This window comes from Plutella xylostella, chromosome 10 (genome assembly GCF_932276165.1).
Source record: "Plutella xylostella chromosome 10, ilPluXylo3.1, whole genome shotgun sequence".
Lineage (NCBI taxonomy): Eukaryota > Metazoa > Arthropoda > Insecta > Lepidoptera > Plutellidae > Plutella > Plutella xylostella.
In genome coordinates, this window is record NC_063990.1 from 5,362,583 (window position 1) to 5,381,485 (window position 18,903).

The window sequence follows — 18,903 nt, forward strand, 5'->3', positions numbered from 1 at the left end:
AAAAACATTAACAAGGTCACCTTTAGGTATGTTCGTCAACACTAAGGGCAGGTCTCGGCCAAAACCTTAAGGCTTCGCCTTGTTGCAACTTCAAAGGTACGTAGGTAGGTACCTACTTACATTGTTGTAGGTTCGATTTTGAAACCATTAAGTCAACCTAGATAAAACAAAATAAAATAGCTCGATTAAATAAAGATGGTACGTAAAGATGTTAGTTGTACCTGATCAGACCTGATGCAACGACAGCCAACATAGACTCTCTAATCTGAGGAAGCAACAATCATGGTGGCGGGAACATGGACAATTGGACGAGCCACCTCGAGCCTGACTTATCAATCAGAACTGACAGTTCGCCAACAGCAGATAGCTTGCGGCTATCTATAGGTAAACTTAGGTAGTTAGCTATACCCAAGAAAAAGTCCTTGGACATCGATATGACAGTGGACATTCTTTAAAACAAAAAGGCTTGTTGTTGTTGTCCAGCTAAGGAAGGTTACCTACTTCAGCGACCTGGCATTACATTCTAAAAGAACTGCGAAGAGTTAATATTATGACTAATAATTATTACTTATTTAGAAAGTTTTCAGCAAACTCTAATAAATCAAGCAGCTACCACGTCACCGCTGCCCGGTTATAACTCTGTACTAGCTTAGTAGACATATATACCAGTTCTAGCCTTCAGCTAGAGGCCAGAGAGCTCCTAAATGAGATGCGAGTACGAGCATGACACAAGTGATCTTGGTAACTAGTTACTAACTAACTGAAAGATCCATAAAACAGTTGAGGATTACTCAAAATGGAATGAGCCGTTTTCCTTGACAGCTGTCAGTTGAGCTTTTGGGTAAGCCGATAGATGGCGTGAAAATGCAGTGTACCAACTGACAAAAAATACATAGAGAGCAAAGAGTACTAAACTCAGAATAAGAACTCACTAGTTGTGATTAAATGTCGGGTGGTAGCGCGAGCCATCCTTCCGAGGCTCAGACTGCATGTGGCTTGGGATAGTGCTAAGTATTCTGTGAATAGTTCTACCCGCGCCGTCACATAGTGTTCTTTTCTCTATGCGCGCCGTTTGAACGGGTGCTGCGTGCGAGAACTGATTTTCTATTTTTATTTATTGTATGATCCTAAATAAGATCCCAAAGAAATACTTACCTCTGAACCAAGACGGCTTTCCGTCCAGTTAGTTTGGCATTCCGTTTTCGTAACTCTATCTTCAGATTGGCAAGGGACCATGATCCATAGTCCTTAGGCATTATTACAGTATAGCAGTCACTATCACAAGAGTCACTATCTCACAAGAGTCACTATCTCAAAAGAGTCACTATCTCAAGTGCACTAACTCTACAGTATCAAGGGAGGAGGAGCAGATAGCTCAACTACAACTCAATTAATACAGGAGAAACACAAGGAAACTGAGAAAACTTGAAAAGAACGGCTGTACGCACAATCGCACTGAACGCTGAAGCAACAGTGACATCGACATCATAGAGAAAATAATACTACAATTCTACCTACCTACGTCACTTTCACATTTCGTTAGCCTCACAGAATAACATATTGTGATCTGAGTGTGTTCTGAGGGTTTGAAAGTTGGTACAACCCCAGACAACGCCATCTATTTCTCCAAAAACAAACTTTTTTTTTTTTTAACAAACGCCTCATTGTGAAAACGGCACGTCTGCATCTTAAGGGCCCGTACAGGGTGACGTGCCGCGCCAATTTTGGGTTTTCAATGCTCTTCACACAGCACACGCAGTGACACGCACACATGTAAGTTTGCACAATGGGTCGATAAACTTTTACTCGCCAACTTTATTGACAATTATGTTCAAGTACATTTTGGGTGATTTTAGGGTAAGTAAGTATAAGTAATTCTTACTTACAATGGTAGGCACCAGGAAAGAGTAGAAATTAATAGGGGTGCCACTTTACTCTATACTCGGAACCCGATTAGCTTTCTCAAACAAATGTGGTATTTACTTGTAGAAAGGTAACTACAAGTATTAAAGTGTAGATAATAAGTTTCGGGCATCCTCCAGCCAACTGAACCCCGACGACAAAGCAAAGTAAATACATAGTGTCGCAAAAGGGCTATACTAAGCCAAAAGGGGATGACTCAAGGGGTCATTCTGAACAACTTTTGTTCTACGAGATTTGCAAATTCGCGAAAAAAAATATTCGTTTTCCATGGTAAAAAGTCACATGTCCAGCAAAGTTAATTTCCAAAACTCGTAGAGCAAAAGTTCAGAATGACCCCCTGTCTTAATCCTTTTTACCGGACTGCCGAAAGAGGAGGGTAATGTTTTTTGATTGTATGTATGTATGTTTGTCTGTTTCTTTGTTCCCTCCTGTAGCCTAAACGGCTTGATAGATTTTGATGTATGAGGTATTGTTAGAAGCGTATTGATGGCGCAATGGTTATAGGCTATGTGACGTTCTATTAAAATGTACATAGCGCCCTCTAGAGGACATAACGTGATGATCGAAAAAATAATAATTCAACTTTGCCGTGTAAGGTATCAAATGAAAGGGCATGATTTTCACATTATAAAAATATGCATATTGAAAGTATTTAAATAACAACACCAAAATTATTGAAATAAAAAATGATCATGAACTACTGACGTAAAATTTCATAAAATAAAAACAACTAAAAAGTTACAAATAAAAAAATACAATTATAAACAAACGAAAAACCCGACTGTACGCTAAAAACATGAAAACAAGTCCCAATGTTAATGGAAAGTATCGCAGGCGGGGACCAACTTGACCGCCACTCAAGGCCGTTTTCTAAGTAACATTCAGCTAAATGGTGAACCCTCTGCTGGTCCCCGCCTACGATACTTTCCATTAACATTGGGACTTGTTTTCATATTTTTAGCGTGCAGTCGGGTTTTTTGTTTGTTTATAATTTGTTTAGTACTATATACCGCTTTTTCAATACCTGTAAGTAAGTAATATTTTTTGGTAGCAGCATAATATTTTTAATTAATTTTAGGGTTTCGAACATCAAAAGAAAAAAAGCAACCGTTATAGGATCTCTTTGTTGTCCGTCTGTCACCGCCCTTTTTCTCAGAAACGGGTAAAGATATCAAGCTGATATTTCACATAGATGGGGAGTAACCCAAAAAAAATATTATGGTACTCCCTGTCCCACACAAGTAAATTGGGGCTTATATTTTTTCCAGTTATTTTGATGTGTCTCCTTTTTTTTCTTTGTTGTTTTGTATAAGTATGTGTTTGTTTTCTTTAAATCTGTATTTTTTTTGTTGTTGCTGTCTATGTGTCGAATAAATGTATCTTTATCTTCAAGTCACGCTATCTATCGTTTGTTTTTTTTGTGGCTACTGTCTATAGAAGAAATTCCGTCATTGACAATTTTACGTTACGAATTTATTTTTATTTATTTTATTTTTATTTTTACATTTTCGTGGAGAACCAACAGCATTTTGTTAATAAATAATTATTACTTATGAACACATAACAACTTGATGCCATTAACAGAATGAACTTAGTAAACCCAGTAAACCTAACACATCCAGAGGAAAAATAAAATCTCTTTCTCTCTCTCTGAAAAACATACTTAATAGCCCAAACTCGATGCTTTTAGCTATTAACATCTTTGAAATAAAATTGAGCCACCACCGTGTTACTGCCCTCATCAGATCCTCATGAGACCATACCTCAACCAGCACCAAGAGACTGTATTTTTGATCCCTAACCTAATGTTCGTGCGTATTGTCATCACTTAGATCCATTCGCTATATTCCTGCTCCTCATCAGACCTTTACGAGACTGTAATGTCACGAGAATATTGCACACTATCTAATTTAATTTAATGTATTGAATATACTGGAAGAATTATGCTTCCTCAATTTCAAATCAAATTATGTTGGTGTCATAAAAGTTGAAAAAGTGCAATGACAACCAATGTGCAGTGATTTTGTATCTGTACACGATAAGATCGCGAGCTGTCAGTGCTGCCTAAACCGACGTGACCCTTCTTTGGAGGCCAGCGGCCAACTGAGTCAAAGTCACTTGTGTTTATGATTTTATAACACAGAAAGCCGCCATAGATATTTGTATGAAGATTTGAGGGAAAAAAATTGCTCAAGTTTGGGATTAATTTACACAAAATAAGTGTATGTTTATTAAAAAACAAGGTATTTAGCGCCTAGTCCAAGCCTTTAACTTTATAATTTGATAAGAATCATACGAAAATTCTTGATGATTACGACACAGTTGTTACAATACGGGAGTGGTTTTTCGTCATATTCTGAATTTAATTTACAGTTATCCATAAGCATTTACTTAAATTCGAATGATTCAGCACCTAGCTAGACTCTTCGACTACCGGTGTGATTTTTTTCAAGGCTGTAGAGCATCATTTACTACATAATTCTATGACAATGCCAACCCTCGATTACCTATTGCTGACCCTTAACCAGTCAGTCTAAGTAGTTTCAGCAGATACAGTGTTGAAAAATAGTTATGAAACGTTTGCGCCAGAATCGAATTAAAAATACATTTTCATTAGAGAAGCCGTTTAGCCATGAACTTTCACACTTTGGATTGTGCTCCAAATGATAAACTTCGAAATTCATAGAAATTTAATGACGACTGCCATTGTTTATTATCTAGCCCCGTACATTGAGTAGGGCTGCGGCTACACGTGATGTGATACACAGTACACAGTAGGTATATGCATGTTCCCAGAATAGTGGAAGTTATAATTTTACCAAAAGGTAGTCGTCTCGTGCAAGAGCACCGTTACTCGATTTATTCGATAGACAACTAGTAGACAGCTGCTGCGTAGGAGGTTCACGCATTTTTCAACAAAGAGCTTGGATACACACTCACAATCCACTGGGACATAAGGAAGACAGCTAATATGGTGCCACTCAGAAACCGCGATGTCACTCCGATCATGATCACCCGACAGTAGGATCATAATAAATTCGGTAACTTGTGAAGCGGTATGGTATAGCAACAGCGACTTTCACGAAATCAGGAATTAGCTCAGTGCTTTTAGGTTGAACACTCGCCGGTGGGATTCACTTTGCTCACAGCCGAGAAAAGAAGACTCAAAGCTGGAATCTGCCGATGTGTCATAACACTTAAGATAGTGTCTGGGGGGACACTTTATATGACGAAAAACGAACTTTCAGTGCACTGCGGCGCGAGCCGCTCTATCTGTTTGTATGTATTAAACGTGCCGATTGCACGACAGCTCTCGTTCGTTCGTTTCTCATCAGTATAGAGTAACGCTCCTGTACTTACCGTGCGTCACCATTCCCACGAGCAGTCCAATGATCTTTAGGCAGTTTAGAACAAAAGCTGCATTAGACAATTTCTTCAGCAGAGACATCGAAATAAAAAATTGATTGCACAACTATCCCCAGGAGCAGTCTACAGGTCACTTTGGGCAGTTCAGAAGAAAGCTGCTTTAATAGAATACCCTACCTCAGCGGAGGCATCAAATTGAAGTGCTATAACACTTTTAGAAGCGGTGCACGTTAAACGATTTGTCGTCATCCATGCCGATGCGGCTACGGCGACTGCAGGTGGTTACTCAGGCTTCGTTGGTGTGCCCTTGTATGGCTAACATGACCAACCTTGGCAGTAAACGATCGTCTGCATATGCCAAAATCACTGACGAATAGCGCACGTTACTCGATACCTTCTAAATAAGTCACTCATAATGATGGCTGATGATGATGATGACCGTGCTAGCAATAGTGCAGGCGGTTCCGCTGAGCATAAAATCTCTTCCCAGACAGGGGGCGTTTGGATCTGGCAACCAGAACAGGAGTGCCAGGTGTGCGCAGCGATGCAGGTGGGACAACACAGCCGCCAGGGCAGGAGTACATGGCTGGGTCTATGCAGCGATGCAGGTAGCACAAACCGGTGGCCTGGGCCAGGACCGGGTGTACGCTGCGATGCAGGTGGCACAAAACGGTGGCCAGGGCCAGGACCCGGTGTACAGCCGCCAGGGCAGGAGTGCATGGCTGGGTCTATGCAGCAATGCAGGTACCACAAACCGGTGGCCAGGGCCAGGACCGGGTGTACGCTGCGATGCAGGTGGCACGAGACGGCGGCCAGCGCAGGAGCACAGGGCCGGGTGTATGCTGCGATGCAGGTGGCACGAACCGGTGGCCAGGGCAGGAGCGCAGGGCCGGGTGTACGCTGCGATGCAGGTGCCACGAGACGGCGGCCAGCGCAGGAGCACAGGGCCGGGTGCAGGTTACACGAAACTTCAATTTCACCGAATCGGCCTGCCTACCCTCAGCGGGTAGGTACCGGCGGATCACATTACTCGCCGCACATGCCACAATGTCCCAACATACTGAAACTCGGAGCCACGTGCTTCCTGTAAAAAATCCTATGACGGTCCTGGAAAGCTCCTATTTGTAAAGCCTTACATAAGCTATAATCAAGTGCATTATTGTAATAGCAAAGTTTTTATCAACTGTTTTCTAAAAATATTAGAAATTGAGGGTAGAAAAATATATTTTTATTAAAAAAAATTTTTCCTGTATAAAATTAACATATGCTTTACTTAAAGCGGTCATTAATGTAAGTATCTAGCTCAAGCGCCACTAGTAGGACCGGAATATGTGATCAATCATCACCACGACTATTGAATCGGACCCTACTGCGTGGGATAAAAACCCCAAGCGCCGGAGCATAATGACCAGTGGCTGAGCTTTTAAAAGCAGTAAATAATAGCATTTTACTCACGGCTTATCAACTCAAACCTTCGTTGCGAAATCCTCAGCAATGGCTGTGTGCGCAGCAGCCGGCAGGCCCCGCGCCGCCTGGTCCGCATCACGCTACAGCTCCCGGCAGCGAGGACTCCGCAAATTCAATATTATATTTTTCCCCGTCGGAGCGAAGCCGACGAGAACCGTGGCTACATTGAGCCATTTTGCCGAAGTGTTCACTTCAAAAATCAAAAACCAACTAAGGCGCGCGGGCGACTCACTCTATTTATATAGGCACCCGCACCTTGCAAACTAAAGGTGGAGAGAAAAATGGACTTTATTTAACTGTCACTGTGACCCTTATGATGCCGAACACGGAGAAAGTCGAAACGCCATATCTCCAATGTTTAACTAGGTTTCAGATAGGCTCAGACTACATAATATGGATAAATGGTAAGTATTACCTATGACTTACTTGGAAATTTCCGGTAGCATAAAACCGTAAGGCCAACACAATTTGCAAAGCTGGCGGCAGTGGAAGGCCTCGGCGATTTCTATTATTATTTACAAATAATAGAGGCATCAGCAGATTTATAACACTCGCTTTGCTAAATCGAAACCTTCCCTGAAATTCCGTATAGCTGAACACAAAAGAGTAGAGATTAATGTTTTTGGAACTAAACAGATTTACACCTGGCAATAAAAAAAAACTTGTGATTTGTGGTCTGTTTCTATGGTTTGAATGTCAAACTAGCCCTGTTCCTGTATAAACAAATCGAATTTTGCTTAATTTTGGAGTTTTGTGGATTGTTGAGTTTGTTCACGAAGTGAAAATGAATAAAACCATTCGCAGCGAAGCTAGACAGATGATTTACAGCGTTTACCTACGATGTTTGGCGGAGAATGAGGCTGGAGAAGTATTAGTCAATATATACGATGTTTATGAAAAAGCAGCGTTTTAAACTGGTGAGTAGGTACTTCATTTCTAACCATTAACATACATTGCTTATATTTCTTGTAAAAAAGTACTATTTTGATGTAATAGAATGCCTTTCAATGTGTATTTGTTATTCTTATAGAGGTTAGAAAATACTAGTGTCAAACGTTACATGACATCAGGGTCTGGATGGCTAATGTTGTTAAAACATCAGGTCTAGATACTTTTTTACTAACCCCCGACTCAAAAAGGGTATCGATAAGTTTTACAGCTGTAGGTGTCTATGTGTGTCGGTCTCTCCGTGTTAGAGTACCTATTGTAAAAATATGTGTAAGAATATGTAATGCCGAGTTGCAGAAAGGGACTCTAAGCTAATGTGGACATTAAATCTGTCTGTCTTTTTCTGTCCGTATACTGTCAAAGCAAGGCAACAATACATTTAATGCCGACATTAACATAAAGATCCTTTCTGCAACTCAGTGTAAGAGTCGGTATAAATTCCCCAGACATAATAATTTGCAAGTCACTGCTTTTCTGACCAAATAAATAATTAGTTGCAGGAAAATCGGTAAACACAGTTTTAGAAGAATTGCCGGGGCACATTTGAACTTTTTCCTGAGCAAGAAAAAACTGTAATAAAATATCGATATGTGATACTATCTCTTTTCTCCTATAGTAATTACATAATGGGATAACCAACACGTGTTTCAGTGCAAAAAAACATTATGAAATACACAATGAAATTGAAGTTACAGTTACAGAAATGAAAGTTACAGTTGATTTGATTTAATGAAATTCATTCAAGACTGCCCCCCTCTCCCCTACTAATTTCTTCTTTTAACATAAACCTCCCCAAAAAGTGGCGTTTTATAATTAGTTAATATTTGAAACATTTCTCGTTTTGATTTTTTCTGCTAAAGTATCATGATACTTTTGTCCGTTTTCTATACTATAATAGTGTGGCCACTTTCTTAGATTGCCACGCCCTCAATTATTCTCTACTCTTTTATGTTCAGCTATATCATTGTAAAATTCGAAAGGGTTTTCAGCATCCCTTATGTATCGCCGTGCCAAGAAATTATATGGTTCTCCTAAAACATATTCAATAAATTCGTCAAACTCCACCATTTCTATCCTTTGAGTATCTATAAGGTAGCTCAAGAGGTACCTTCACTTTGACAGTTCATTCCAAAACCTTGAGTAAGAAAATGCTTAAGTGAAGGAGACTTTTTACGACTATAGCTACCGAATTAAGGAAGAAACCTTAAGTCAAGGAAATTATAAGGAAAGGAAGTGACTAAGAATATGGGTGTAAGTGTCGCGCGGCTGCAGCGCTGCTGCAGCGCTGCAGTCGCGCTGCTGTCAAAATCCATATAAATTTTGTAATTTAAAAGATGCGCGACTGCAGCGCCGCAGCAGCGCTGCAAATATAGCAAGACTCCTATGACGCTTGATTGATAGATGCTTATGCCTGGTGAATAAAGTTCATTTTACCTTGCAAACCAATAAATGAAAGATAAAATGTATGGATGACAGCTGCTTTTAACAAAGTATACCTAATAATGACAAAATAACCAACACCACAAACAATCATAATAAATTATTATGAAAGAAACTTAAATATACTCCTACATTCAACATAAACGTTTTTGAAGTTAGATTAGTCAGTACAAAGTCAATAATATTGCGCTAACGCTGAGTTACAGAAAAATAATATCGGAATTATATCTATATCTGTCTCTTTCTGTCCGTATACTGTCAAAGCAAGGCAAGCTATACAACGCAGCGTTAGTTGACACGTTGACAGCTATTTGATATCAACTCTTTGCTATCCCACTCGGATAAACAGAATAGGGCTGCGAAAAGTGACAGTGACAGTCAGTACTGACTACTGACACTGACAGTACGGTTTTCTTGTGGTTTTCTTTTTGATTTTCATTCATAACCAAAACTAAACCATTTTAGCCTGAGCTAGGTAAAATTAAATCGTTTTAAAAGAACCGTGATACTAGAACAGTGATTAGTTACTTATTGCTATGATTAGTAAAAAACCTACTCATTTCAAATAGGTATGTATGTATCCTATTAACTTAGAAGATTATTTTCATACCTAATCCATCAGTAATATTATATCTTACTGCAAAGCAAGGCGATAATTAAACGTAAAATGCTTATGATATTCATTAACTATAATTAGTTATTAGAATAAAGCCCCGAGAGTTTAGATTTCTTCATATATTTCCATAATACAAATGAATTGCATCATTCTACTAATATCCTTTATCATTTCAGATTTCAGAATGGCAAGCAAAATATTTCAAACGCTAGTTTCAAGGTCCAAGGCCAGTAGATCGTTATCTGCTATTCAGCTCATTGCCACCAACAAATTACATACAGTAAGTACAAATAATAAGTAAGTACTTTAACAGAAAGGTAGGAATTCTTATTATTAATCACTAAATATCAATACCAATAAATGTTCACTACACTTGTTATTTAAAATGAATGCTGGGCAGTAAAGCTTTTACACTAGAAGTCAAAAGAAAATGAAAATGGAATATGAGCTGTGATTGTAGAACAACAAAGTACATGTACCACTTCAATCTGGCTAAGGAGTGATCATTCAAATCTGAGCAAGTTATCTGTAAATAAACTTCAGACCTTTAAACTGCAGTTACTGGACTTATCACCATCCTTGGTGCTAGGAGCTCTGTATACATGCTAACCTCATTATTTTCAGTCTCAGGTGCCTGTTAAAGAAATTCAAATACCAACTCAATGGGGACATGTGGCTGCAAAATTATGGGGAAATGAAAACCAAAGACCTATACTAGCTCTTCATGGCTGGCAAGATAATGCAGGCACTTGGGATCCTATTGCACCAATGCTAGCCCAAGGCTGCTCATTACTAGCCATTGACTTCCCTGGTCATGGACTGTCATCTTGGTACCCTCCTGGTAAGTACCTTTTTACATAATGTAGATTACAAATATGAATGAATGAATTGTTGAAAAACAGAGTAAAATAAGTAATACTAGATTACTAGATGCATTACTTTGGCATGTAACATTGATAGCATTTTAAAAATACTTATCTTTTATGATTAAGTAATCAATACCATCAGTGATTGGAGTAGGTACCTACCTAGACTATACTGTAAGCTGTATCTATTGGATTTTTAACTTAAGTTTTTTTCAGGTATGCATTATTATCCATGGGAGCTACCTCGGTTAATCCTCCACTTGAAAGAATACTTTCAATGGGATAAATTGTCCCTTCTTTGTCATTCAATGGGATCCATAGCTGGGCTACGATTTGCTAGTTTGTTTCCAGATGATGTGGACACCTACATAGCTATTGACAGCCTTATTTATGATGATTATGATCTGAATTTCGTTGTTGGGAAATATCAAACAAATTTGCAAAAATTACAAATTCAACAAAAACGCCAACACTTGGAACCTCCGTCTTATTCAATGGAGGAAATTACAAAACTCTGGCATTTGGGAACCAACAAATCTGTAGATCTGGACAGTGTACAGCATCTCCTCAAGCGTGGCGCCCTGCCATCTAAGAAGGATCCCCAAAAATTTTATGTCAGTCGGGACGCTCGACTAAAATATACATTGTTTACTGCAGAAGACAAAAAGTTTGTAGAGAATCTTGTCCTTAGGCTGAAATGCCCGACTTTGTATGTAAAAGCTATTGACTCGCCTTATGCATCAGATGAGTATTCTGTAACATTGCGAGAAATCATTGCTAAAAATAATGACACGTTTGAGCTTCAATTTGTACCTGGCACTCATCATGTGCATTTAAATAACCCTGAAAAGGTAGCCAACCTTGTAATACCTTTCCTTCAAAAACATGGATTATTTAGTGAAGAACTAACCAAACAAAACAATTAATGTTAATTTATGAACAGATACCTAACTACCTAATTAAATTCAAATTATAATAGTCAATACGTATTTACTTACTGCTTTTTAGTAATCAGCATTTGTACCTGTGATAGCAATGTATTTATTAAACCAAAAACTGTAAAAACGAAGATAAAATCTTTGTAAAGGTTCAATAGGGGAATGAAAACTATTTGTGCATTTTGTAATAAATTGACGATATTCTGAATCTTTTCATTCCTCTACTTTACCAAACTGGTTTCTATTTATATTTTATTTACTTCATTATTTTTACAATTTTTATAAGTTGTTTTGGTTTGGAAAAAATGTATGACTGTGAGTTACCTAACAATTTGTAATAAATATTAAATAAAATTGCATTTTTTTTAATTACTCTGGTAAAGTGAATAAAATTTATTGATGTCTGAACTTCAATGTTTTACAATATAAATAGGTAGGTACATATAAAAATCAATAGAAACTATTTAATCCAAATTTTGTACCTCACTTGTCTTATAATCACTATCATTGCTTAAAGTTAGGTTTGTAGTACATGTACTGTCCACTGGCGTGTCACAAACAAGAGCCCCTTTCCTTTCTGGCAACACCTTCAGCAATGTATCTTGCCAGGACATACCTTCTGAAATCTTCAGAACTATTTCAAACACTGGAACAAAAATTTAATATATATTCATTATTATTTTAAGTCAGAGCTTGATATCAATGAGGAGAAAATCAAAAAGCTAATTACATTACAGACCGGGTTGGTTCAATCGCCATTTTTTCAATAATGGTCGAACCTGTAAGGCACACTCGAATGTGCTGCCAAAGCTTCACTTGGTTTTCTTGTTATTAGGAAAGGTTCCTATCATACATGAAACATGCATACACTATAGGAGATAAATTACGTTAAAATTATTCACCATGATCTATAGTGAGCACTTTCCGTGTCTTCATGTTGACATACTTATCCAATGGCAACTGACCATGTTGGATACCTTGCTCCTGTGCAATTTTGTAACAGAGACCCTGAAAAATGAAATAAATTTTATTATTTACACACACTATTATATACTTCTTATAGTTCTTTATGCTACTGTGTAGATATATGTAGATAGTTTAGAATTTTTCATTCATACCTATAGAGCACAAGCACATGACCTCATTACATTAGGATTATCATGAAACCAGCAAAAAGTTGATGAAGCATGTTTGTAAATAACAAGCATTTATAAGTGTAATTTTACCTTGTGTTCATTGTGATCCACCAGGCCTCCTATGATGTAAATTGTATCATCATCAAAGCTTTCAATAACATTTTCTGATTCACTTGTTAAATAACATAATTTTTCCTTGGGAAATATATCTAAATATGGTTTTTCATAAAACACCATCTGCAGACAAATCAAGTATTAAAGTAAATAAAAAACTGCTATTTTAAAAACAGTGGCAATCCCTTGATCAAGCTTATAGCATTTTTATTTATAGTTTTGTTAACTTTAGAGTTTCATTAATCATGCTAAAGGAAGCTGAGGCTCTAACCTAATTAATAAATAGAATATCATGATTATATACATACATCCCAGTGTTCATAACCATTATGCCTTGCTATTTCCATTTTGGTTCTCTCCCCAAAACTAGTTACATACATTTGAAGAGGTGTTTCTGATCTTCTATTAATAGAATAACATCTAAGTATTTGTTTAATTACTTTAAATCTATTTTTTTCTATCATCAAATGGTCAAAACTTAAGTCTATTATTAGTCCAATATTTTTTTTTACTTTTTCCATTTTCATTTTCTTTAGGCATTTTCTGCTTGGACCTAAGTCAATATTAGAAATCCGTGCTTGTGCCCTTCTTTCTTTAGCACGGGCTTTTTCTTTAGCTCGTTTTTCAGACTTTCTATTTTCCCATTTAACTTTTTTCAACCATTTTCGCATCTGACTCTTACTGTAGGGCCTTGGAAGTTCATTGCCTTCATCATCTTTTAGGCCAGGATCAATGGAAATATCGAAGAGAGAAATTTGATGAACATTCTTTTCATCTTCCTCGGATACCTTATGTACCTCTTCAGTACCAGAAACGTCTTTATTTTCTACCATAGTGGAAAATAGAAAATGAAAACTTTGTTCTATCACATAACCTCAACCTCAACAAACCTACATGTGTATATCGCACAGTAGTTTGCTAAAAATCACAAGAACATCTTGGCGATGCTACAATCGTATAAAAGGATAATTTATAACACCAATATAACATTTCCGCAGAGAAAAAAATAAGAAGGCGGGCTGTTTTTAGTTTACAAAGTCGTGGGCCATATAACCTATACTGAATGACAGTGACAGTATTGAGATTGACACTTTGACAGGCACCGGTCCGGCGCGGCGACGGCGGCGGCGGCACTCTGTGAATTTTACACCGAGGCTGTTATTATTCTAAGCTATGTTACAGTTCTGACGACCGAATGGCGTAGTGGTTAGTGACCCTGACTACTGAGCCGAAGGTCCCGGGTTCGATTCCCGGCTGGGGCAGATATTTGTTTAAAGACAGATATTTGTACTCGGGTCTTGGGTGTTGATATTTATATTTAGTATCTATCTATCTATGTATTTGTGTAGATATATCAGCTGTCCGACACCCATAACACAGGTTCTGCCTAGCTTGGGGTCGGATGGCCGTGTGTGAGATGTCCCCACATATTTATTTATTTATTAATTTAGTTCAGTATAAATACTATAAAATAAAAAATAAATAAAAAGAAATTTTATTGCACAAAAAACAGTTTAGGTACATACATTTTCCGTTAGGTACACTAATATTACACTATAATTTGCACATGTCTTATTTAAGTTATAATCTTAGTTAATAAAGTGGTCCCCAAACTAGGCTTTGCCCGTATCTTGGGGTACCATAATTTATGTAATCAAAAACAGTTTAAAATAAGAAATTTCAAATAGATAAGAACAATTTAAACTAAAAAAAAAAAAAAAAATTAACAAAAATTAAAAATAAATTATGTCTCTTTTGCTCAAACAACATCATAACAATATCTACTATACTTATTTATATTTACTGTTTATTTGTTATTTACTGTTTATTTGTTATTTACTAGACCGTAATCAGCACGAATAAACGAAATTTTTGTAATAGGTACATTTAAGGTGTATTTACTTTATGTCGTAATTCAAGAACCGAGAGGTCGGAAACACCCTGCCATAACATCTACGTTTAAGTAGCAAGAAGCAAGACCAATGAACCGGAAATAGAAAAGCGACATCTATTGGTGAGTAGTAACTTAAAAACATATAAACGGACTATACCATTTTCCAGAACCAATGATATGGGTGACACTTTAAAATTTTCCATTTAAGGCATCAAGGCATGAATACTATTGCAAAATCTGTCATTTTATTGACAACGACCACAGATAATATATATTTCTTGAGTACACACTTTGGTAAAATGGAACGTACTAGAGACGGGACACATCAAAGTCGACGTTCTGAAATCGATAAAATATTAGAATTTTTTACATTGTATTATAGTAAGTAGGTATATAGTATTTCTTACTTACTTTCTCATCAACAGCTTTAAAACAAACTATGATGTTTTTAATCAGAGTGCATCTCTCTCATGCTGTTTGTTTGTTTGTTATTTTGGTCAAAATGCCGAGAAAGGCTGTTTTAAACTCGGAATGTCGTGAGTTTGTAATTCATTTGAGTTTGGTTGATAGAACAAAAAGAATTATATTACAGGACTGTGACTATTTGGCTCGGATACATTGTTTGCAAGATGAACTGATCATCAATGTCGTTGTTTAATCTGACACATACAAATTGACCCGTACAAATATCGATAGGTACAAGTCGATAGAATTTTACTCTCGGACATCTCTAAAACTGCCAAACTCAAAACGTCATGAAAACGTCCCCCATATCATTGGTTCTGGAAAATGGTATAGTCCGTTTATATGTTTTTAAGTTACTACTCACCAATAGATGTCGCTTTTCTATTTCCGGTTCATTGGTATATAGGTTATATTATAGGTACAGTGAAACTATAAAGTCCTGAAATTAATGTTTGAGGAACTAAAATTTTCAGGAGCCTGGCACCATTAGAAAAGAAACATAAAAGTCATAACAATTGTTTATGTCAATAGGCGGTTGGCTGTTTTTTTGAATTTTCTTATTAATTATAAGGATAATCTAGATAAAAGCAACAATTTACGCTTGGTTGCAATTAGGAAGATGAAGAAAAATATTCGTAGTCAAGCTAGTGAAGTTATTTATCGAGTTTTAATACAATGTTTAGCGGAACATCAAGCTGGACACATTTTCTCGAATTTGGAGAATGTTTACGCTCGTACAGCGTCTATGACGGGTATGTAGCATTGTACAAATTTTAATAACTCATTTTTTATTAGTACCAACGCTTCATTTATCGATAAACCTAGGTTTAGAGCCCAAGTCGAACATTGTTTACATACCACTGATTGTAGGTTTCATGTGGTTTCAGTTGAGTTAAACCTTAACATTTTGATACTTGAAGATATATGTTTGTTTACTTACTAAATTCACATTGTGTGAATTTGGGGGGCATTGTGTAACTCAAAAAGATTTTTTTATTATATTTTATAGTTATATCGGACCAGCGTGCCAAAGAGGGCAAAATATGGAATATTTCTAACTCCTGGAAGAAACAGAACTGGCCGTCCAAAAAGAGAAATTGATGTCTTTACTATGTGTGCCCTTCGTCAACAGATCCAGTTTTTTTATACAGTTGTAATAACGTTATCTAAATAAATATTTATTGGTTTCACTATTAGCCTTCATATTAACACCTTCTAGCTTGTATAAGAGCTTTTTTTGTGGATGGTAAGTTGTTTTTAAATAAGTACATAAATAGAAGTTAACCGGCTAAATTTCAAGTATCAAAGTCAGTTATGTTTCACTATATTGGGTTGCTACATGAAAGATAGCAGTGCCCTCATTTAATTTCAGGACTTTATAGTTTCACTGTACAACCTATTACTGTGCATCAATCCATTTCCGCTTTTTTGGCCAACAGTTCAACCATAGTCCAACTATAAAGTTGAAAACGGAAGTGGATCCTAATTCCTAACTAATTGAGGGGCCAAGAAACATATTTAGGGCCCCTTGCACCAACAAATTAAATCTAAATTTAGTGTCAAATCTCGATTTAACAAACGTCAGTCCATATAAAATTTGACACTAAATCGAGATTTAACACTAAATCTAGATTTATTATGTTGGTGCAAGTGGCCCTAAGATCGTTATTAAACTATTATTAAAGGACGAATCCGTTAAAATCCATCGTATGTGTTATTTTCTCTATGATTCTTATTTGTTTCCGGTAACGCTATGACACCTTAGTCCTGCAAACGGAAGTGGGTCCTAACTAATGGTTAAAAACCTATTTATTGGTAGGTATATATTATATTTTCAATAAAGAACAAATCCTTTGTAAAGCCATTATCAATTGGTATTTCGTTTTTAAATAGTACCTACATAATATATGTGAATGTAAGTAAATACCTACCTTAGCAAAATCGCACTCTTTATTGACTATTGTCTTGACTTTATAGTTGGACCCAGTTATATATAATATTCTAGTCTATGAGTTGGACTGCCGACTGTACAGTGCCACAAACTTATCTGTTCCGGTGAGAGTTTACATAAATGTCTAATATTTCTTCATTCTATATGATTTTATGTTTGCTCGTATTGTTAATTCGCTCTTGCGGTGTTAATAGACCCATCTAATCTATATCAATATATAATTCATTAGTAAGTAATGAGATATGGATCAATTTAGTTCGCTCTCACCGGAACAGATAAGTTTGTCGCACTTTAGCAATAAGGGCCACTTTACCAAACGCTAAACGTATTTAAAATTGTATTTGAATCAAATTTTAAATACATTTTGTACTATTTGGATGTGCCTGTAAAATGGCAATAGGCCCGCCCCCTATTACATTGGGACTAACATACACTCTGGCGAAAAGTGGGTGCAGCAATGCACCTCTGCCTACCCCGCAAGGGAGTACATTAGTACAAGGCGTGAGTGCGTGTTTTTTTTTGTACTAACTGACAGCCGTTTGACATGCGACTAAATACGTTTAGCGTTTGGTGAAATTCCACCTAAGACTGGTAAAATAAAAAATATAACATATTTTCCGGGAATCTTTCTACAAGAAACCAATTTTGAACATCTTTGATCTATGAAACTTTAAAATCCACAGATTATTCATAAAACACACAACTTTCACCGGCACCACCGGTGAAGAAGGAATACTTACCTACCTTACCTAGTATTGGTAAGAGAATACAGTGAAACTATAAAGTCCTGAAATTAAATGAGGGCGCAGCTATCTTTCATGTAGCAACCCTATATAGCGAAACAAAACTGACTTTGATACTTGAAATTTTGCCTGTGACTACCTACCCTATTTCTGTATTTAAAAACAACTTACCATTCACAAAAAAAGCTCATTATTCAAGCTAGAAGGTGTTAATATGAAGGCTTATAGTGAAACCAAAAAATATTTATTAGATAACGTTATTACAACTGTATAAAATATCCGGATTTGTTGACGAAGGGCACACATAGTAAAATCATCAATTTCTCTTTTTAGACGGCCTGTTCTGTTTCTTCCAGGAGTTAGAAATATTCCATTATAGAGCCCTCTTTTGCAATATGCCAGACGGTACTGTCCGATACTCCTATAAAATAAAATAAAAAATGCTTATTTATTTTTACGGTAGGTTATTTAGATAGGTAGTTTCAAACTACCCTTAAGTTAAGAAAATCAGAGTTACAGAATGAGAATTTAGTAAGTAAACAAAAAATATAACTTCAAGTATCAAAATGTTATGGTTTGACTCAACTTAAACCAGCTCATACCTACAACGTGCCTACAACTAGCGGTATGTAAACAATGTTCGACTTGGGCTCTAAACCTAGGCTTATTGATAAATGAAGCGTTGTTACTAATAAAATATGAATTATTACAATTTGTACAATGTTACATACCCGTCATAGACGCTGTACGAGCGTAAACATCCTCCAAATTCGACAAAATGTGTCCAGCTTCATGTTCCGCTAAACATTGTATATAAACTCGATAAATAACTTCCCTAGCTTGACTACGAATATTTTTCTTCTTCTTCCTAATTGCAAACAAGCGTAAATAGTTGTTTTTATCTAGATTATCCTAATATTTATTAAGAAAATTGAAAAAACAGCCAACCGCTACCTGCCATAAACAATTGTTATGACTTTTATGTTTCTTTTCTAATGGTGCCGGGCTCCTGAAAATTTTAGTTCCTCAAACATTA

At 36.6% G+C, this 18,903-nt stretch overlaps 2 protein-coding genes and 1 long non-coding RNA gene across 4 annotated transcripts; 1 reads left to right on the forward strand and 2 right to left on the reverse strand.

Moving 5' to 3' along the window:
• The first annotated feature begins 9,517 nt into the window (after nucleotides 1–9,517).
• Nucleotides 9,518–11,918, forward strand: LOC105382006 (serine hydrolase-like protein). Of its 2 annotated transcripts, none has more exons than XM_011551822.3 (4): nucleotides 9,518–9,713; nucleotides 9,937–10,040; nucleotides 10,385–10,601; nucleotides 10,843–11,918. In XM_011551822.3, the coding sequence occupies exons 2-4, from the start codon at nucleotides 9,945–9,947 to the stop codon at nucleotides 11,550–11,552; spliced, it is 1,023 nt and encodes a 340-aa protein (XP_011550124.2). In that variant the 5' UTR covers nucleotides 9,518–9,713; nucleotides 9,937–9,944; the 3' UTR covers nucleotides 11,553–11,918. The 2 variants fall into 2 exon arrangements, with proteins under 2 accessions (XP_011550124.2, XP_011550125.2); XM_011551823.3 differs by having other exon boundaries at nucleotides 10,391–10,601.
• Nucleotides 11,919–12,027: 109 nt separating this feature from the next.
• Nucleotides 12,028–13,893, reverse strand: LOC105394188 (tRNA methyltransferase 10 homolog A). The gene is made up of 4 exons (XM_011566035.3): nucleotides 13,123–13,893; nucleotides 12,791–12,937; nucleotides 12,467–12,572; nucleotides 12,028–12,210 (listed from the first exon to the last, which is right to left on the reverse strand). The coding sequence occupies exons 1-4, from the start codon at nucleotides 13,645–13,647 to the stop codon at nucleotides 12,029–12,031; spliced, it is 960 nt and encodes a 319-aa protein (XP_011564337.3). The 5' UTR covers nucleotides 13,648–13,893; the 3' UTR covers nucleotide 12,028.
• A 4,300-nt stretch (nucleotides 13,894–18,193) lies between these two features.
• LOC125489089 lies at nucleotides 18,194–18,657 on the reverse strand. The gene is made up of 2 exons (XR_007266738.1): nucleotides 18,599–18,657; nucleotides 18,194–18,288 (listed from the first exon to the last, which is right to left on the reverse strand). It is a non-coding gene; the product is annotated as an uncharacterized LOC125489089 (long non-coding RNA).
• Nucleotides 18,658–18,903: the final 246 nt, after the last annotated feature.